Genomic DNA, 21,664 nt, shown 5'->3' with positions numbered 1-21,664 from the left:
ACATCACAGCCCGACTCAGCCACTTAGAACCTCTGCAGAATAAATACAGAAAAGTATCTACTCGGCACGTTAGACCCCTGGTGGGAAAGAACCAAACCGAGTCGAGTCGGGCTGAGTAGGTACTAGTGGAAAAGCGCCATTTGAGGACTTTGAGTGTTTACGTCACGCACTGCTGAACTGAATGGTGTTGCTTACGACGGAGGTTTAGTTCATTGTAAGATGCAGCTGTGAAACCTCGGCACTTGTCAATCATACATATTGCGGGCAGCAGCAAGCTAGATTATTGCCGTATCTTCCAAGCACAGGCTTTGTGGTCGTGTCGTGACACGGACGTTGGGAGTTAAATCTGGAGAGGAGTGGCAGTGATAGCGGCTTTAATCTGGTTTTTGTGTGACCTTTCTCAATATCAGACGCGGCGTAAACAAGGACGCAGTCGGCCTACTTGTGAGGTCAACGTGGATTTTTGTGGCTTGAACTTGATGCATCTGCTTACTTACTGTGACTCAAGATGACAAGACGCCCTAAATGCTACCGTTTACCACCTGAAGATTCAAAACAGGAAGTTGCAAGTGTTTCGTAACTTCCTTTGCTGGTTTTGAGAGCAACAAAAAAGGATTGGGGTTCTTTTAACAACAGTTAGATGTAAATAGTCACGGATACCTCCTATTTTCAGCTGTATTGGGGTGTTTTCTTCCAGTCCTGGTATAAATATTAACATTCTGTGGATCAATGTCAATTGTCAATGTCAATTATATTTATATAGCACATTTAAAAACGACCGAGGTCAACCAAAGTGCTGTGCAGTGTACATTTAAAATGAAACGATACCAAAAGAAAATACAGTACAGAGTGTAGAAACAATAAAATCACTAACGTACTAGGATGGTCAATAAAATAGTAATAAAAAATAGAAAATAGACGGCAAAGAACAGACACACACAGTGCACAATCACTTCTCACAGATGTAGGCCACTATTTACCGTACACCAAAAGCCAAAGGATCGCTTTATTTGAAGGCCGGTTTATTTGTGAAGCGCCTTTCAGCAACAGGGCGGCTCAAGGTGCTTCACATAATGAAAGCATGAAAAGTAAAGACAAGAAGAAGGAAAAAAGAAAGTTTTGAGTGTAGTTTATTTTGCCACAAGTGCAGGCTTGTAGATGTGGACGATACTTAGAACCGACTCTTCGCCGTATTTAAGGGTCACGTTTCAGCGGAGGGCATCAGTGTCTCAGAAAATACGACTCACCTTTACTGACTGTTGCGTTTCATGAAATATCCAGCTGGTTTCCACCTTCGAGGCTCACGCAGGGGCAGATTTTACGACCTCAGGAGTCACAAATGTCGTTTCTCAGGTTTTTCTGGAGTTTTCTCTTCCCTTTTCTTTTTCTCTTTTTTCAAATTTCCTTGCGTTGTGTTTTGAGGGTCAAACCCGGCTTTCCAGCGTCCGATCTCTGTGATGTCAACTTTAATATTGTCTTGATAAACTTTACTCTCCCAGTTGCAGAGTAAACTATTGATCTGATGAGAAATGAAAAGGTGATGGAGTGATGAGTGCACTCATGGCCGTCATTGATCGTTGCAGGAGCCGATATTGATGCCTTATGTGTGGCTCCACGCCACGTAGAAAGATCAGACTTTTTCTCGTCGTTCTTTGAGAAATTGAAACAGCATGAAGAGATTAAAGATCTCAGGGTAAGTGTTCTCTGTGTTTATTAAAACACGACAACAGACTTCCTTTCCCAGTCTTGTAGTACGGAAGAGTATTAGGGCCATGCAGGAGAAAAAATATTTGAGAGGGGAAGATTTTTTTTTTATTGTGCACTTCGAGAAAAAAGTTGAAATGTCGAAGAAAAAAGTCGAAATGTCGAGATTAATGTTGAAATACAATTTCAAGAATAAAGTCGAAATTTTGCCTTTTTTCTCAACATTTCAACTTTATTCTTGAAATTTTGACATTTCGACTTTTTTCTCGAAATTGTACTTCAACATTATCCTCGACATTTCAACCTTTTTCTCGACATTTCGACTTTTTTCTCGAAGTGCATAATGAAAAAGAAATCTTCCGCCTCTAAAATATTTTAGAAAAAATATTTTTATCCTGCCTGGCCCTAATACTCTTCCGTATTTGTAGCGAGGACACCTGTTGTTTTTTTTCCCTTTAATAAATGATGGCTCTTGTACTTATCTGTCCCCTCTCTTCCCTCAAGGCTGTCGAGGATGCTTTTGTACCAGTGATAAAATTCAAATTTGATGGGATTGAGGTGAGCTTCCCGTCTCCACACACACACACACACACACACACACACACACACACACACACACACACACACACACACACACACACACACACACCTCGTAGCCACATTATCAGATGTTTCAGGCGTTAAAGAGTTTATATGTGAAGACGCCTCCGTGACGCTGCTGTCGACTGGTAAACTCTCATCTCAACTCGTCAGAAAGATATTTCATTCAGTCCAGTGTTTTACTTTGAGACTTCTTCTTTCTTTTCATTCTTTGGACGTTCCTTCTCATTCTCCTTCCTCTTCTCTTTCTCATCTTTTTTGCTCTTTTTTTTCTTCTTTTTTTGTAATACCTTTGGTTCTACATCTAATTCTCCCCATTGTTCTTCTAGTCATTTTTTCTTATCATTTTTCTTCCGTCATCATCTGATTCTACTATATTCTCATCGTTTTTGTTCCCCTCCTCCTTTTACTTGTTCTACTATTTCTACTTGTGCTGCTCCTTGTTCCTCTCTTTCTTGTTCTGCTTACTCTCACTTTTCTAATTTTGTTTTGCTGTTTTTCTCGTACTTCTTGTTCTTCTGATCCTAGTTCTCATTGTCCTTTCCCTGACCATTATCCTTATTGTTTTCACTTTCCTTCTCTCCTCCTCGTTTTCATGACTTCCACATCTTCTTTCCCTCCTTATTTGTCTTGTTCAGCTCTGTATTTATTTTTCTTCTCCTTAACCTCATTCCTTTTCTCATTCTGGTTCTCATCCTTGTGCTTCGACTAGTTCTTCACCTACTTCTACTCCTTGTTCTCTCCTTTTTCTTCTTATTCTTCTTGTTTCTGCATATTTTCTTCTATTTCTCATTCTTGATTTTATTCTTTCTCCTCGTTCTTCATCTTTTTATTCCTCTTATCTGAATGACGGAGGCAAAGAAGACAACTGAAGGTTGTGTTCATATCTGTAAGCTACAAGGAACAAAGATTAATTTATACACAACAACTCAATAACAATCAATTGGATGCATCATAAAAATAATAGACATTTTCCCCAAGATAAATTAAGATATTAATTAGGCCTGTGTTGAAAAAAATCGATTTTCCAATTCTAAATCGATTCTCATTAATTCCTAAAAAAATCGATTCATATGTCTAAAGATCGATTATTATTTTTTTCATCATTACATTACAACTTCTGGTATTTTTTTGTTTATGCCCAAAAAAGGAATGTTTTGTTGGACACGAGATTAACTAGTGCCATGTTTTTTTTTTTTTTTTACCTCTGTTTCCTCCCTGGATCTGTTTGGTAATTCTGACCCACACAATGTTTCTGAAAGCAGTTCTATCAGCATTCTTGGAGCTGATTGGTCCTTACAGCATCATTAGCTGCAATACTTGCTGTTAAATCTCAATATAATACTAGTAGTAATATGTTGCATAACTACAGTCATATAATTCATGCAACAGCTCAAAAAACAGTTTTAATAACACTAACACAAATCAGTATTGAATCAAATCGTGATAATCGATTCTGAATCTTAAGAATTGGAATCAAATCGATTCTTGACATTTGAATCGATCCCCAGCCCTAAACACTGCAGCTGCTTTCAGTCACATGCATTTGTGAGAAAATTAATTGGATTTGCAAAGTTTCTTCAGGTAACATAATAATTCAGGTAACAGCTCAAATAATAACACTAACCCAAAACGATATCGGAATCGAATCGAATCAAATCTTGATATTCGATTCTGCATCTTAAGAATCGGAATCGAATCGATTCTTGACATTTGAACCGATCCCCAGCCCGAGTGTTAATTCGTGGAAGATGTTTTTATTTGTAATGAATTTGATTCTTTGAAAGCTTAATTTACCAAAACACAGCTCTCTGAGCTGTTGTGATACATCTTGTGGTTCGGGTTTAAGATGCTACAGAAAGTCCAACCTCCACCAGATCGTAACCCGGTCCGTCCACCGCCAGCTGACATCCAGGCTCAACGCACTTATCCACACTTGCAGTCTCTTGGATCCATTAAAATGCTGTCCCGCTTTCAAGTGGATCAGACGGCTGGTTGCTGAGAAACATCCATTGATTCACATACAGATGCAGCGTAGTATTTCTGTTTGTTTAGGTATTTCTGCCATTTAAACTGATGTGGATGTGTCATATCTTCTGTCTCCTTCTGAGCAGATCGACTTACTTTTTGCCAGACTGGCCTTACAGTCCATCCCAGACAACCTGGACCTGAGAGGGGACTCCATCCTGAAAAACCTGGATATTCGGTGCATCCGCAGCCTAAACGGTACGTGCCGTGGCTTTTGTTCTGTGCTTTTGTTACTGATTTAAGGGTTGAATAATCACAAGAGTCTAGGAGACCAGAGCTACTGCATGGGTTTGTTTCATTAATAGGAAGATTCTGATGGTTCTTTATCGTAGGTTGTCGAGTAACTGATGAAATTTTGTACCTGGTGCCAAACAAAGAGAACTTCAGGCTCACGTTACGAGCCATCAAACTGTGGGCGAAACGTGAGTATAGTCCTGTCTCCTAACGAGCTCTCGGGGTCTGAGTTCTTGTCTTGTGGGTGAAGCAAATGTCCTGTGGCTGCAGGTCGGGGGATCTACTCCAACATGCTGGGCTTCCTGGGGGGGGTTTCGTGGGCCATGTTGGTGGCCCGGACCTGCCAGCTCTACCCCAACGCCGTGGCCGCGACACTCGTGCACAAGTTCTTCCTGGTCTTCTCCAAATGGTGAGGAAACGGCTCCGTGGTTACGGCTGTCGACTCGTCTCTCCTAGGTCAGGGAAGCTGACGCATTACGGGTCTTTGTGTTTTAGGCCACGATATTTCCCCCTCTTTGAAAAATACCATCATTTACATGAACCCGCATAAATACGCTGTTAAGGTGCTATGAGCAGCCAAACCTACAGGGGGCAGTGTAACGAGAAGATAAAGTCATGCTAGCCAATCAGAATCCTGGAAAAAAACGTCAACAAATGACACGTGTAACTTCCAGTTACTTCCAAGATGAACGAGAGTCTTTCGTTTGGAGTGACAGAGAAGTGGAGTTACTTTTAAGTGCGACTTTAGAATATAAAACAGGTAAAATACAAGAAAATATTGACGGTGGCCAAACAAATTGTAAACACAGGTCGCACACATGACGCTGGTCACGTTTCTGTCGCATAATGTGACGTTCTGAAGCCTAAATGTCCGTTTCCTTCTGTTTACAAGCGAACGTGAAGACAGAGTTTTTGCTAATCTCCACTTTGGCCGGAGTTTTCAGAAATGATCGTTTTTGGTGACTTTGAGCTTCGTTTTCGTGTAAACGAACGGCCAAAACGCATGAAAACACCACCGTTTTTGCTACGTAGAAACGGGGCCTCTGTTTAGCCACATATACAAAGTTTTAAAATCCGTTTTGCTAAAATAAGGCCTTTTAAATGTTTTATTTTGTCTTAAATCTCAATCCAAGAGGCTTCATTTTTGAATCTTAATTTCAGAGAGAATTGTCCGATCATCATTAAAGCATTTTCTTACACTTTGAAAAGGAAAAGTTGATGTAATCGTTTTGAGTAGAAATATATCTGTTTATCGGTTGACGCCTCAGTCAGGGTTGCCAGGTTGAGCGGGTTTCCTCCCAATTGGGCTGAAACGTATAGGACTGGGAGGGTTGATAAAATTTGGGCTGCTTTTCCTGGTTTTTACAAAATATTTAAGAGAAATTATGAACAAAAAATGTTCATGTGTTTGTTCTACATTTCTCGTTTCTTCCTAAAGGGAGTGGCCGAATCCAGTTCTATTGAAACAGCCTGAGGACAGTAATCTGAATTTACCCGTCTGGGACCCGAGAGTGAGTACGACCCGTGGTTCACTTCCTCATATTGATATTATTTCAGCCGTTGCTGGATAGATCATCAGATAACGCCCAACCCAGTTTACTGACCCTTTGATCCATTTAGGAAAAGGCTTCCTCGTCTTACAGACGTGTAATTAATGTTTAGAGCCTCATAAATGAAGCATGTTTTGATTTTGGTTAATGATCAACTGTCGTCAGAGCAGATGTTGGCAGTGACACGCCCACCAGGGGGCGCCACCGCACACGTCTGCTGTCTGTTTCCTCAACCAGGACTGTTACATAAATGTTTCCAGTATAAGTGGATTTAGATTATCTAAAGTGAGAGTTTACTTTTAAAATACTTCATAGATGCTATCCAGTCAAGACCAATCTTATTAAATATAAGATAAACATTGACACACTCTGTTCTTTTTGTGGTAATAATGTGGATGAAACAATATCTCACTTATTCTGGAATTGCACATATACTCATGTTCTCTGGATTGACCTGAATAATATTATAAATGCTAAAGTTGATTCTTCCTTTTAAGTTGAGCATTCAACATGTACTATTTGGTGTATCAAAAAATGATATGACAAGCCCAGACAAAGTATATTTAATCAACCTTCTCTTAATTATTGCTAAATATCATATTCACTGTACTAAATTTGCTAGCCAACGTCCAAATATAATTGTTCTCAAAGCTATATTAATATCATATTCAGACAATCTTAAACAGAGCATAAACCCCAAAGCGGTTAAAACGAGAAGCCTATGTGAAAAATATAATATTTCTTGATTTTTTTTTTTTTTTTTTCCCCTCCGTAAACCTCGATCCTTCTATTTTATTTTGATATATAATTTACTGTCCTTTTTTGTAACTGCATTTTATCCGGAAATTTTTGTACCTTTTCTGTATATATCTGTCAATAATAATAAAAAAAAAAGATAATCTAAAGTGAAACCCTTGTGCAGGTGAACCCGTCGGACCGGTACCACCTGATGCCCATCATCACCCCCGCCTACCCGCAGCAGAACTCCACCTACAACGTCTCCACGTCCACGCGCACCATCATGAGCGAGGAGTTCAAGAACGGTAAACACACTCGTGGAAAACCCCATTTCTTATTGCGCTCGATGTTTTTTGGGGTTTTTTTGTCATTAAAGTTTTTTTATGTATTCATGCATATAAGAACTTCAAACTCAAAACACAACATTTATAACAACATCAACAGATTGTCTACTCATCATACAACCATGTATACAAAGGCCTCCTGTAAATCTACATTTTCTTTTTGAAACAATCAGAATGTAGATCCAGCACCATGTCTACAAATTTCCACATCTGCTCTACCTACAAAAAAATACAGTCCCACGCTCCTAGAATCTTCCTCTTCATTGTTCACTCTAGCCAGCCTGCCTTCCTAAGATGCAACTTCTGACATCATTTCCATTCATTTCTTAACATTTGGGGCAACTGTACTTTTCCATACTCTGAGAATCGTTCGGGCAGCTGTGACCATCCCCACTTTTAAAATAGTGGTGGGGAAAAAAATCGATATTGCAATATATTGTTGCACTCTGTTGCAATAAATAATCTGTCGCGATAAATAAATAAATAATTCAATAAAAGTTGAATTGACGGCAAATATCGATATTTTATTACAACACACATAATGGATTTACGCGGTTGTCACCGCACTATTGTTCATGCACTTCAGTTTGTCCAGCTGTGTTTACATTTACATGCCTAGCAGGCAGTGAGGCATTATACAAATGCACTTTCTTTGTACATTGTATGAAGTTTTGGCATTGAATAAATGCATAACTACAGACATTTTTCTTTTTATGGGTATTTTTTCAGTCACATATATCGTGATATATCGTTGATGAAATTTCTTACAATATATCGAATATCATAGATATCGTGATATTATTGTGGGCCACATATCGCCACAGTATTGAATTGTGAGTTACACGTATCGTCCCACCCCATTTTAAAACTATCCGATCATATTTGGAATTTCTGTTTGATCCCCTAACAAACACAGTCTTTGTGATACAGGTACCGCCACACCCAGCCATTTACTCGCATGTTACAGTACTTTCTCCCAAAATGGTTACACTAGTTTACATCCCCAGATCACGTGTACAAATGTCCCTATATCATTCTGACATTTCCAACACAAGTTATTTCCTATTAAACCCATTCTATGCAGTTTTGAGGGGGTGAAATAAAATCTATGAAGCGCTTGATGTTTTTAAAAGGCAGATGTGACGTTGGAGGTTGAAATGTGTAACGAGGCGCCGTCTCTCTGTCGTCACCTCCAGGTCTCAGCGTCACGGACGAGATCCTGCAGGGCAAAGCTGAGTGGTCCAAGCTCTTCGAGCCGCCAAACTTCTTCCAGAAGTACAAGTGAGTGTTTTGTTTCTCAGATCCAGAGTAAACGTAACCTGTTTTTGATTATTTTCTTTTATTTAGCCCTTATTCATCCAGGAAATGTCCCATTGAGACACAGGATCTCTTCTTCCAGGGAGTCCTTTTTTTTTTTTTTTTTTTTTTTTTGCAAAAGCAGAATTTAAGGTTTTTGCTCGTATCTTGACCTGCTGCTTGGAGATGAAGCAGACTAATGATGAGCTTATTGTGTAAAGATGTCGGTTTGGCAGGTCTGTCTTCACTAGTGCCTCCCCAGTTCTTCCCACACGTTTCGAACCAATCGAGCCAACTGGATTTTTGTTGGTGCTGCTGCAAGACTGCTAGGCCTGTGTTGGAAAAAAATCGATTTTCCGATTCTAAATCAATTCTCATATTAATTCCTAAAAATCGATTGGTATGTCTAGAGATCGATTTTTTATTTTTATTTTTTTTTTTATTTATTTATTTATTTTCATCATTACATTACAACTTTTGGTATTTTTTTTGCCCAAAAAAGAAATGTTTTGTTGGACACGAGAATAACTAGTGTCATGTTTTTGCCTTTTAAATATATTTAAAGGTATGAAAACATTAAAGTTTTCAGTTATAATTGCATAAATTGTCTATATTTCATTACTTTATATGCTGTCTTGGGGTTACATTTGAATAAAATGCTAAAAACCAAATTCTCGACAATTAAAAACCGAAATGGACTGAAAATGGAAAAGATTAAAATGGAATGTAGTAAAAAATAAAACCGTTTTCTTCCGTCTCTGTTTGCTGCCCTGGATCTGTTTGGTAATTCTGACCCACGATGTTTCTGAAAGCAGTTCTATCAGCATTCTGGGAGGTGATTGGTCCTTACAGCTTCATTAGCTGCCAATACTTGCTGTTGAATCTCAATATAATACTAGTATTAATATGTTGCAGAACTACACAGTCATATAATTCATGCAACAGCTCAAAAAACAGTTTTAATAACACTAACCCAAATCAGTATTGAATGGTGATAATCGATTCTGAATCTTAAGAATCTGAATCGAATCGATTCTTGACATTTGAGTCGATCCCCAGCCCTAAACACTGCAGCTGCTTTCAGTCACTTGCATTTGTGAGAAAATTCATGGATTTGCTCAGTTTCATTAATGACACTGATTATATGAAAATGCTTTGCCATTATTTATTTTTGTTAAACTTTATTTTTCATTTTGAAAAGAAAAGAGGTGGAGGAGAAAATATAAAATAAATCAATCAATGAATAAATAAAACAAATCATCAACCAAAATCTGATCTACAGTCAATCCAAAACTAATACCAAATAAATAAATGCATCAAGAAGAAATCAAAAAGAAGATGCATTTGTAAGGGGATAACAAAAAAGGGATTTTCACTTTCGTCCCTCGAACATTCTGAAAAGTCACCTTAAAATACTAAATACCCCCCTCCAGAAAAAATAAATAAATTAAATTAATTAAAAAAAAAAAGATTCTTTGGTACACCATCAGCAAAAGTTATCAGTCGACAACAATATTTATAGAACCAATATATACATTTACCTCAAACATTTCTTACCTGGAAATATCTGAAAAGGTCTCCATTTTCCAGGTCAAACTCCCTCTGAAGTCTTTCAAAGGATTTGAGATGTTGTCCTTCTACAACTGTGCACATTATTATTATTATTATTATTATTATTATTATTATTATTATAATTATTATTATTATTATTATTGCCTTTATTTAACCAGTCGGTCCCGTTTAGACACAACCACCTCTTTTCCAAGGGAAGCCCGGCCAAGACAATTACAAAACACACAGGAATCACACAGAAACACAGATAAAATAATTACAGAATTAAATCAACAGGACTCCGGATTCACATTAAAACAAGAAGAAGTGCGAATGAAGCTGCTTCAATTTCTCTCACGCTGGTTTTTACAGGTAAAAGGTTGAGTTTTCTGCAACGCAGTTCCAGCAGCAGGTACTTAAAACACTGCTTACCACATTCAGATTCAACTCTGGGCACGTTTAATAAATAAAACTGGTTGGATCCAAGCAGTAATTGCTTTGTGATTTGGAGAAATAATTACATAAATAGTGGGAGCAGACCCGAGATAGCTTGATAGATAAAAATGTGCCCATGTGTGAGACAGCCCCTCAAGTGGAGTGCATGAGGTGCAGTGGTGAGTGACGGCTTTACAACCAGGGACAAACCTGAAGGCTCCATGTTTCCAGAGACGTATGTAGGAGGTCGACATAGTCAAGTACAGGGAGGAAAGTGGCAGCAACCAACTTCTTCCTGCTAGAAAAAGAAAAGCTAGATCTGTGACAGAAAAACAATCCCAGTAGCTGTCACTCATTTGTCTTTCCACCTTTCAAAGGTCTAAAATGGTCTGCAGGCTTAAAGTTGTCAGGTTTTACTGGTATCTTACTGTCCACTCATCCCTTTATTCCTGCAGGCATTACATCGTCCTGACGGCGAGTGCATCCACAGAGGAGAACCATCTAGAATGGTGAGTGTCAAAGATAGAATAATTATTATTATAAAGCCTCCTTCTGCTGTCATTCAATGCGTTTACATGGGAAGTTTAATTCAGAATTAAAATTAAATCTGATTTTAAACTGAGTAAAAATGACCATGTAAACACCTAATTCCGAATGAAAATGGCCATTCCGAATTAAACTTAATTCCGAAGTAAGTGGCTGGTTTATTCCGATTTTTAAATCCGAATAGAATAATTCCGCAATCATGTATTCACTCATTCTGCTTTAAATCAATTCCGGTCTTTCTGCGCTGCTCGTTCCTTCGCCCGTCTGTCTCCATGGCGCTTATATTCCGCGCTGGGCTGGTTTTCCAAACAAAGTTTCAAGATGGCAGCACGCAGTAAACGGTGGTCAAGAGCAGAGACCATTTATTTAATAAATAGCTTGGAGGACCTGGAAATAATTAAAAGAACAGATTTTTGTTTGTTTTTCTTCCGGTAGACGTAACTTCCGGTCCGCCCTCCTATCCAATCAGAACCTTCCAAACCCCCAGACCTGTAGAGGAATTGGATAAAGCCGATCAAACGTGTTTTCCATGTAAACCTCAATTCAGAATTACTATTTCCACGTAAACTCGAAGGAAAATTCTTAATTCAGAATTATTTAATTCAGAATAATTAATTCCGAATTAAAAAACATCATAACCGTGGCCAATGTGTTGAAAATATAATTTAAAAATCCAGCTGTTCCTGTAGAAACCTGACCTTGTGTGACCTTCCTCAGGATCGGCCTGGTGGAGTCAAAGATCCGCGTTCTGGTGGGGAACCTGGAGAGGAACGAGTACATCACGCTGGCCCACGTCAACCCGCAGTCCTTCCCGGGCTCCAAGGAGAACCGCAGCGAGTGAGTATCAATCAATCAGCACCGGCACACGGAAACCCGCCAGAACCAAAGCTAACCGCGCTTTAATCGCACTTCTCGCCTCTCTCTTTCTCTGCGACAGGAACGACTTTGTCTCCATGTGGTTCATCGGGATCATCTTCAAGAAGGTGGAGAACGCCGAGAGCGTGAACATCGACCTGACATACGACATCCAGTCGTTCACGGATACGGGTAGGTCTCTGGGAACGTTGCAGCGCAGAGGGACGGCTAAACTAACGTTAGTATAACTTCACAAACCGCTCACCTCTCCACAGTCTACAGACAAGCTAACAACATCAACATGCTGAAGGACGGGATGAAGATCGAAGCAACGCATGTGAAGAAGAAGCAGCTCCACCAGTACCTCCCTCCCGAGCTGGTGCAGAGGAAGAAACGGGTAAGACCTCTTCCTTTCCTCCCGTTTGTTTTTGTTTTTTTTTCAGTCTTGTCTGAATCAGAGTCCTTGAAAAGTCTTAAATTCCATTTTCCTAAAATAAGGCCTTTGAATGTCTTAAATCTCAATCCAAGGGTCTTAATTTTAGAGGGAATGTATCCAGCCATCATTAAAAAGTTTATTTCATCGTTTTGAGGAGAATCTCCTGCAGAGCTTCTAAATCTGTGTTGCCAGGTTTGGCCAGTTTCAGCCCAATTGGGTTTTTACTAAATATTTAGGAGAAATTATTCACCAAAACATTTCCATTATGGCAGAGAAAAGTAGAAAACTTACACAATAAACTCACTGATCTATGATTTGCTTTAATCTACTCAATTTAATTGTAGTCTTTGTTTGGAGCCTGAACTTTTTTGTGTTTTCATTTGCTTATGATTTGAAATGTATTATGCATTTAATACCGTAATATACATTTTCAACATGGAGAATGTATGATTATGGCTGGTTTTTCATTAATTCGGTGGGTTTTACATCGCGTTTGGGCTGGAACCTGTCAGATCTGGCAACCTCGACCTCAGCACTGGATTTCTTAGTGTTAAATTTAGTTTGTAAATGGTATTAAAAAGTCTTAAATTGACCTCGGTCAGACCTGTAAACACTGTGTGAATGCGTCCTCCGTTTATTCCTCTGTTTATTCCCTCTCTGCAGAGCATAGCGGAGGTGAACCGCAGCTCGAACGGCGGCAGCTCGAAGCGCATCTCTCTGGACAGCAGCCACCTGGACAGTTCCAGAGACACGGACTCAGGAACTCCCTTCAGCTCCCCGACCGGCAAACCCCTCAAACCCGCCGACAACGATGACGGGTGGGACATCCGCTAACATCTCTGGTTTCAACTTCTCCAACTGCTGGGTTCAAATGATTGAGTGAGTGTTTTCTCTTCTTCTTCTGCCTTTCAGCGTGGGCTCGGCCCAGCAGCTCTTTGTGGATGAGTCCCCGGCTGCCAGCGCGGCCCCCGGCGAGGTTCCTAACGAAGAGGCTCCCGGAGACGAAGCTCCCAGCGAAGACGCTCCCAGCGCCGCCGTCGCGGATCCAGACGCAGATCCTGATGCGGATCCAGACGCAGCCAGAGACCAGAGCGGCTCCATCCCAGCCCTCGGCTCAAGTAGGTTTAAATCAGATACCATCAGTGCGTTTACATGGGAAGTTTAATTCCTCTTTAGTTCAGAATTAAAATTCAATCCGATTTAAAATGAGTAAAAATTAACATGTAAACGCCTAATTCCGAATGAAAATGGCCCTTCCGAATTAAACTTAATTCCAAATTAAGTGGCTGGTTTATTCCGATTTTAAATCTGAATAGAATAATTCCGCTTTAAATTAATTCCGGTCTTTCTGTACTGTTACAACTTAACGATATTGTGAACGAGTTGAATAAAGTTACCAGACTGTTTTGTTTCGCTTGCATCTTAAAACCCAGTGCGCCTTATTTATGAAAATACGGTACATGTATAAACGTATACAATTGAATCTAATGTGAAATGTTTTTGCAGAGTCTCCCGGAACAACGAATCCTGCTTCTCCACCAGCCGGTGGCGACGAGAAGCCCAGCGCCGCCAGCAGCCCCAAGGACGAGCCCAACGGCCTGGACGAGCCCGTCAACGGAGGCTCGGCCAAGAGGCCGCCCTCGCCCTCGCAGGAGGACGGGGCCCCGAAAACCGGAGACCCGGAGGTAAGAACCGGCCCGGCCAGGCAGGTTCTGGGTTCAGGTCAGGTGTCCAGTTGATAAAGACCCGTGCTTGGTGTTACAGGGAGCAGCAGATGAGAACTCGACGTTCAAGGAGCCGTACCCGCCATCCTCCGACTCCAACCCCCACGGCGAGGCGCCCAGCACTGTAGGTGTCGTTCTGCCGGTTCTGACCGACGGGGTAAAGCAGCTCTCTAACTCTTCCCTCTCTCACCTGCAGCCCCCTGGATCAAAGGCCAAGCCCATTCCAACCATCGATACCTCAAGAACACAGGTAGCCCTTCGTCCTCCGTCCGTTCAGAGCGTTTGTAACGCATTTAGGTCAGAGCCGACAAAAAGCTGTCCAGAATGTCCAAGTATGAAACCGTCCAAGGCATTAAAAAAAAAAAAAAAGCCTTCTTTGAAGGTTTATTTCACTCTCCTTGGTTTGGGAGAGTGTGTCAGTAGCTCACTATGTGGTAGGGGTGTCACGATATATCGTGCCACGAAATTTCGCAATACAAAAACGTCACGATACGTGTCGTGGAGGTGACAAACTGTATCGCGATATTGGGTTATTAATATTAATCCATTGTGTTGACTAGAAACGCGCATCCGACCCATGGATGTATTATATTAACCGATCCGACCACGCGTGACGACCGCGCCTCGACCTGCGGACCAAAATCTTACTCCGCTCAGAAGAAACTAGTCCTGTTTTGAGCTCTGAACCTTTACTTATGTAAGGCTGGTGTAGAGTTAAGCCTTACCTTATTAAATTAAACCTTTTTCGGGTCGTGAGTAGGATAATCACGGGGACAACTTCTGCGTGAGTTCCAGTGTACTTTAATGTCCCTCAACAGCGTAGGATTTTAGAACATCAACACAGCACCGAGTGCTGTATCACTCCGCCCAATCTAAAACAGACTAATCACTACAGATAAACTGACTAGTGTCATTATAGTCCCTGATTTACATCAGAATATAAAGAATATATTTATAAAATAATGAACCCTGAATTACCAAAATAACCTTCTTAACAAAAATAAATCTCCATTTACACGTATAAGGTGAGCATGAATCAATCTTTTTTATGATGTAAAATTGTATGTATTTATTTACTTTTATTTATTTATTTAATTTTAGTTGTTAAATTTCTGGAAAAGAAAAAAGTAAAATCATACATGAGAGAAAATGGTTGGCCTGGCTTTCTCTTTAAAACTTAAACAGTTATAAAGCATTACAAACTGTAACAATAGGGCAAATGTACAGTATTGTTTTGTATTTTGTGTCTTTCAAATAAAAGACAATTTTTTCCAGTCATATGTTCCTCATTCAAGGTTGTTAAAAAAATACTGCTATAATATCGTATCGTTATCGTGACCTCAATATAGTTTATCGTATTGTGAGATTAGTGTATCGTTACAACCCTACTATGTGGTGAACCAGGCCTGGATCACTACAAGTGTGACGCTGAGCTGTAGGGGGCGCAAGAAACTATAGCAGCATCTGTTCAACAGGAAGCCAATAATCTTGGCTCCATGCTCGTTTTAATAAGATGCATTTGTTATTTCACTGATTTTTAATGAGAACTTTAGAAATCTAAGAAAAAAGGGCAAAAACAATTGAAGCCTTCTGTAGGGGAATCTGTGGATAAAGCGAGCAGAAAGATGTGGTGATTTTACTGGTCAGGATTGACGGTGGTTTTCTATTGGCTGATGGACTTCCTCAGTGATATTACTCCATGATCTGACGGGTGTTTCTCTCCGACCTCAGAGACTGCCCAGCATGGAGCTGCCCGACGCCTCGTCGCCGCTGCCGGCCAGCACCACCTGCCGCGTCGTCAAGAACTCCATCAAGCTGGCCCTCAACCGCCACAAGTACGTCCATCTCCTCCGGGTTGATGTTAAACTGCTGCAGCCTGACCATCACATTCCTGATGTTGTTGTTTTCTGCTTGATCAAACGTTTGCAGTATCACGCCTCCCAAGCCTCCGGTGTTCGACGGCACCCTCACCATCGAGGCTCCCGCCGCCAGCGAGGAGAAGGGCATGTCCATCCCCGTCATCGGCTCAAGTGAGATTCTCCTCCTTTGCGCTTATTGTATTGGTTTATTTACTTATTTCTAAGGAAATGCAGGTTTAAATGCTGTAAAGATAAACATTTGACAACCTTTTAACAACACAACTACACTAAAATATAAGACGACAACCAATATGGAACAAAACTGACCGTTTCTGTCGGACAAGAACCAAATGAATCGGCAACTCTTTATGTCTTATATTCAAAATGAGAAAAATCAGTCATACATACATCACATACATTTACACATAAAAGTTAATTTTGTCCGACCTGTTAACAGGGGCGGGGCCTGACGAAGAGTCAATTGATCCAACTAACCGTGCAGCATCACGGAGTCGAACCCGCCTCGATTATTTACTCTGATTTCTCAGAAACTCCAGTTAAATCCTGAGCAGCTCGATTTTAGGGCACGTTTACACAAAGCCGTATTTACAAAAACGGATATTTCCCCCTCTACGTTTTGGAAAATACCATCATTTCCACGAACCTGCATAAATACGCTTTTAAGGTGCTGTTAAGGAGCAGCCGAACCTACAGGGGGCAGTGTAACGAGAAGATGAAGTCATGCTAGCCAATCAGAATCCTGGACAAAAACATCAACAAATGACACGGGTAACTTCCAGTTACTTCCAAGATGGAACGATAGTCTTTCGTTTGGAGTGAAAGAGAAGTGGAGTTACTTTTAAGTGTGACGTTGGAATATAAAACAGGTAAAATACAAGAAAATATTGATGGTGGCCAAACAAATTGTAAACACAGGTCGCACACATGACGCTGGTGACGTTTCTGTAGCATAATGTGACGTTCTGAAGCCTAAATGTCCGTTTCCCTCTGTTTACAAGCAAATGTGAAGACGAAGGTTTTGCAAATCTCCACTTTGGCCGGTGTTTTCAGAAATGATGGTTTTTGGTGACTTTGAGCTTCGTTTTTGTGTAAACGAACGACTAAAACGCATGAAAACACCACCGTTTTTGCTACGTGTAAACGGGGCCTCAGATAAAAACAAAGCACAAATGTCAAATGTTTTGTAAACGATGTAAATGTGAGGACTAACCCCCCCTCCCTCCCACCTCCAGAGCACGTGTCGTCCAAGCACGCGGCCCCCGCCGTGGGCAGCTCCATCCCCACCCTGGTGAGCCGCGTCCCCGACCCGCTGAACGGGGCCCCCCCTAAACGGGCCCACTCGCCCCCACTGGACGAGCAGAGCAAGCGGCTGAAGGAGACGGAGAAGGCCCGGATCCACATAGCCTGAAGACGCCGGGCGGACGCTTCACACCCACGCACACGTGGGGTTTCCTGGTCCAGCCGACAGGGGCAGGGGGGGGGCGGGGAGCGCGCTCAGTCCGCTCCGTCTGACCCCTCGGACTAGTCACCTCAGAGATTTACAGACTCACCGGGGCTCGGTCGCCGCCGGCAACGACGCCGGCGCCGCGGGGGAAAGGCCCGGAACTGAAGCAGCACTCTCTCTCTCTCTCTTTCTTTTCTTTTTTCTTTCTTTTTTACTCCTCTTCCCCGTCTGTTTGAGATGTACGCAGCACACGGAGCTTCTCCTCTCCTCCCGTTTAGTCCAGACACCAAACAAGAGCCGTGGTGGATGCTAGCTGCACCTCCGGAGCGAGCCAGTACCTTTCTACCCCCAACAGAAACCTGTACAGTCAATGTTCATGTACATAACTTTTTGTCTTAAAAAAGGAAAAAAAAAAAAGAAAAAAAATCACTGTTAAGTCTTTTGATCATCCTGTTGTAGTTTTATCTAAAAATGGAAAAAAAAAAAAGACAAAAAAATGTTTTGTTTGTTTTTGTTTTCTTTCTTTCTTCTTTTGTTGGTTTTTCTTTTCTTTTTTTTTTTTTTTTTCTACTGCTCATCAAAGAAACATCAAAGTCTCCAGCCCGGGGATATTTTTCTAGACGCCTTGAGGGCTTGGAACCAGGTGGAGAACATTTGAGGGTTTGCTGGGATGTGAAGGACGACACGACCGCAACTCTCCGGACCTGTTTCTGCCGCCCAAAGACGCCGCCAGGTTAGTATCGGGCTAGCGGTGCGGGGGTGACCCCAGGTGACCCGGAGACCCGGGGCGTCCCAGCGCCGCCTCCTCCTCCTCACAACAGGAACACTTGTGCGCTCTCATGGAGTGTGTTTTTCTTTTTCTTCTTTTTTTTTTTTTGTTATTTTAAAGTTGCTTAGTTCTTGAAAGGTTTAGTGTTTAACCGCGCGACTAAAACGCGCGGCGGAGCCTCCAGACGGCCGTCGCGGTCGGCTCGTGCTCCGCGGTTCGGCAAGTGAGATGACGGATAGAAGTGAGCGCTGAGCCGTCCTGTGATTGGCTGATCCAGATACCTGACGTTAGCCGCCAGGTCGCCACGGCAACTGAACAAAACCCGGATAATTCAGGATACTGTTGGACCCCCCCCCGATCGCTCTGCTGCCGACGGCAACCTGTGAACTTCCTGTGAACGTTTTTTGGGGTTTTGTGGGAAAAGCGGAGGGTTTGGAAGCCGTTTTGAGCTGTGATTGGTTGTTTGGTTGTTTGTGCGTGTGCATGAATCCGCTGTCGGGGTCGTGTTTATGTGTCAGAGAGAGAGGATCCCCCTTTTTGTTGTTTTGGGTTTTAGCCCTCTGCGCCTCCTGTGGAGGTTTTAAAGGCGTCTCCTGGGTCGGCGGGTGGGCGATGACCTCTGCGTCGCCGCGGCGACCCCGGCCTCCCGTCTGGCCGCGCGGCGTCTCTGCGTTTGTTTGCAGCGCAGCTAAAGTGCGTGAACAGCGATGTGTAAAGTTCTGTTGCCGAGGCGCCGCCGCCGGTCCAGAGTCGGGACGTCGTTTTTCCAGCTTCTGTTTTCTCCCCAAAATGCAAAGAGGGCAAGTTTTTTCAGAAAAGCATATTTCTTCATTATCGGGGGTTTTCTTATCACTTTATTTATATTTGCATATTTGTACCATGTGATCCTTTTTTTTTTTCTTTTTTCTTTTTTTTTTAAATAGCATTCATAGCAGGTAGGTCTTTTTGAACGAATCTACACCACTCTTTCAGACAACTTGTTTTGCTCTTCAGAAACATTTAACTAAACAGGTCATTTAGATGTTTGTTTCTAAAATGTATTGAAAGGGTATTTTTGTATGTGTTTATCACTTCCTTTAAATGAATCCATACACCCATTAAACCCCTATAAAAACTAGCCTGCATCTGACTTTTTATTTCTCATTAACTTTGGGAGAGGGTTTCCTGAAAAACATCTTACCTCTATTAAAAAGGTCAAAGGTGAGATAACAGTTCGTTAGTCTTGGGGCTGTCGCCACTTTATGTACATTTCCACTTAATTTTTACTTTTTTCTGCAAGTGAGCTCCGATTTATCATTTCTACGCCTCGTTTTCTCAGCTTGTAGTCCCATGTAAGTTTATAATTCACCCTTTTTATAACTATATTCAACAATTAATTTGATTAATTCTCCAGGAATGGTTGGTTAGAAATTGGGATACGAGTTTTATCCAATTGAAATACAGTAACTAACTGTTAAAGTCCGATTGATCAGCGCCAGTAATATCTTACTACCAGCTACGCTGACGGTTTTATTTCTAGTAGAGACACGTTACAAACATTGTCCGTGCCACTGAAGAGTGTTAAATATAACAGCAAAATCTCTGCTTTTATACTTTGGCAAGAAATTAAATGGAAAATATGTGTGTGTTAATTTATTTAGCATAACTAACGGTGCTGCAAGCCATATTTAGTGTATAAAACAGCACAGAAACACTTTATAACTGTGTGTTTGTGCTGTATATCACTAAAGTACGGAAGAGTATCAGGGCCATGCAGGAGAAAAAAATATTTGATGGGAAGATTTTTTTTATTATGCACTTCGAGAAAAAGGTCAATGTCGAGGGGAAAAAAGTTAAAATGTCGAGATTAATGTTGAAATACAATTTCAAAAATAAAGTCGAAATTTCGCTTTTTTTCTCAAATTTTCAACATTTTATTCACAAACTTTTGACTTTTTTCAACATTAATCTCAACATTTCGAGTTTTTTCTCAACATTTCGACTTTTTTCTCGAAATTGTACTTCAACATTAATCTCAACATTTCGAGTTTTTTCTCAACATTTCGACTTCTTTCTCGAAATTGTACTTCAACATTAATTTCGATATTTCGCATTTGTTCTCGAAGTGTATAATGAAAAAAAAGTCTTCCTCCTCTAAAATATTATTTTAATTTTTCTCCTGCCTGGACCCAATACTTTTCCGTACTAAAGCGAACAGTACTATGTGAATAAAATAAAAACTCCAAAGTATTTTTCTCAAGTTCAAGTGCACTTTTAAGGGGGTTTAAGGTGCAGGACTAAGACAAGCTGCAGTTCCTCAGCTGGCCACTGCGGGGCCTCGGTCCTAAAGCAACATGACTAAAGTGGTTCACTGAAGTTTTCTGCTGGATTTGGTGTTAATGACAACTGTACATGGGTTGGTTTTATTCTCTTTTTTTCTCTCACATATATCAAAATGATATAAAGCAACACTCTTACAAGTACCTGGGTGTCTCACTAGACTATAAACTGGACTGGCCTTGACTGGACCAGTGTTCTGTCGATTTCTGCTACCCTATCAAAAAATGCTACCGTACTTAATGGTTTTCTACCTTTTGCAGAGCTACAGTTTTACTGTGTTTTTACTCCCTAAGCTTCATCCTTTTCCCCCCCAAGTGGTCCTTGTCGTTTGCCAGGCCATTATTGTAAATAAGAATGTGTTCTTAATGACCTGCCTGGTTAAATAAAGGCCAATGACTGAATAAATATCAAATAAAGCCATAGAATTGTTTTTTTTTCCTCTTTATCGTATAATGTTCACAAAATGTAATGTAATTCATGTCATGGGTAGTTTATTTTGAAGGATCAAATACTCAACATCCCATATTATCAACTTTAAATCAATATTTCAGGGGTAGTATAATTTGATAGTCAAGTAACATCCTATCAAATAATGCTCCAGTCACTTAATGCATTCAGGTAAGACAGGAAGCATCTACAATGATCTCTGCTGGTCTGATACTGCACCGCAAAATGTCTAAAATTATCTCTGCTGGCTCTGTGTATGTATATATAAATATATATGCTTTACTTCCTGAGGAGGTTCAAGTCCTTTCATGTCTGCAGCAAGATGCTGCAGATGTTTTGCAGATTTTTATAGTAGCTCTTATTTTTGTTTAATCTCATTTATTTTAATGGTTTTATTATTTTACTTAAGATAAGGAAATGGGTTCCAGCTGAAATTCTCAACTTAAACTCCGAAATTCCGACTTTTCAAGTGCAAATTGAAAGAGCCATGAAGACATTTTTTTTTTAATGACAAAACTGATCTGAAATCAAATATAACATTGATAGGTGTGTTATGTTAGTGCTACTATTCAGGCTTAGGTTTGGAGTCACTGTGACACGTGATTTTGCAGGTAATTGTCGAATAATAAACATATGTGTATATATACATACATACATATATGTATGTAAATATATATGTATATGTATATACATGTATGTGTGTATATTATTGCATGCCGTTCAGGAAATTAATATTTGAATACATTGAATTAAACTCTGAATAT

The 21,664-nt window shown here is 40.7% G+C and overlaps 1 protein-coding gene across 1 annotated transcript in view; it reads left to right on the top strand.

Annotated features, from left to right (window-relative positions):
- The window catches only part of papolg (poly(A) polymerase gamma), a 31,774-nt gene extending 12,523 nt beyond the window's left edge, over positions 1-19,251 (top strand). The window contains exons 5-24 of the mRNA XM_061744986.1: positions 1,584-1,693; positions 2,209-2,262; positions 4,419-4,530; positions 4,665-4,754; positions 4,837-4,975; positions 6,005-6,077; positions 7,039-7,159; positions 8,395-8,479; positions 10,936-10,989; positions 11,744-11,863; positions 11,964-12,073; positions 12,157-12,278; positions 12,981-13,135; positions 13,230-13,435; positions 13,824-14,002; positions 14,082-14,165; positions 14,238-14,291; positions 15,773-15,876; positions 15,971-16,071; positions 17,154-19,251. Of these exons, the coding sequence (XP_061600970.1) occupies positions 1,584-1,693; positions 2,209-2,262; positions 4,419-4,530; positions 4,665-4,754; positions 4,837-4,975; positions 6,005-6,077; positions 7,039-7,159; positions 8,395-8,479; positions 10,936-10,989; positions 11,744-11,863; positions 11,964-12,073; positions 12,157-12,278; positions 12,981-13,135; positions 13,230-13,435; positions 13,824-14,002; positions 14,082-14,165; positions 14,238-14,291; positions 15,773-15,876; positions 15,971-16,071; positions 17,154-17,329 (2,249 nt within the window). The 3' untranslated portion in view covers positions 17,330-19,251. The remainder of the gene's footprint in view (positions 1-1,583; positions 1,694-2,208; positions 2,263-4,418; positions 4,531-4,664; positions 4,755-4,836; positions 4,976-6,004; positions 6,078-7,038; positions 7,160-8,394; positions 8,480-10,935; positions 10,990-11,743; positions 11,864-11,963; positions 12,074-12,156; positions 12,279-12,980; positions 13,136-13,229; positions 13,436-13,823; positions 14,003-14,081; positions 14,166-14,237; positions 14,292-15,772; positions 15,877-15,970; positions 16,072-17,153) is intronic.
- The last annotated feature ends 2,413 nt before the right edge of the window (positions 19,252-21,664 follow it).

Source organism: Cololabis saira, chromosome 17, assembly GCF_033807715.1.
Source record: "Cololabis saira isolate AMF1-May2022 chromosome 17, fColSai1.1, whole genome shotgun sequence".
Lineage (NCBI taxonomy): Eukaryota > Metazoa > Chordata > Actinopteri > Beloniformes > Belonidae > Cololabis > Cololabis saira.
Note: the sequence above shows the minus strand (reverse complement) of the source record. Positions and strands in the feature narration are given on the sequence as shown.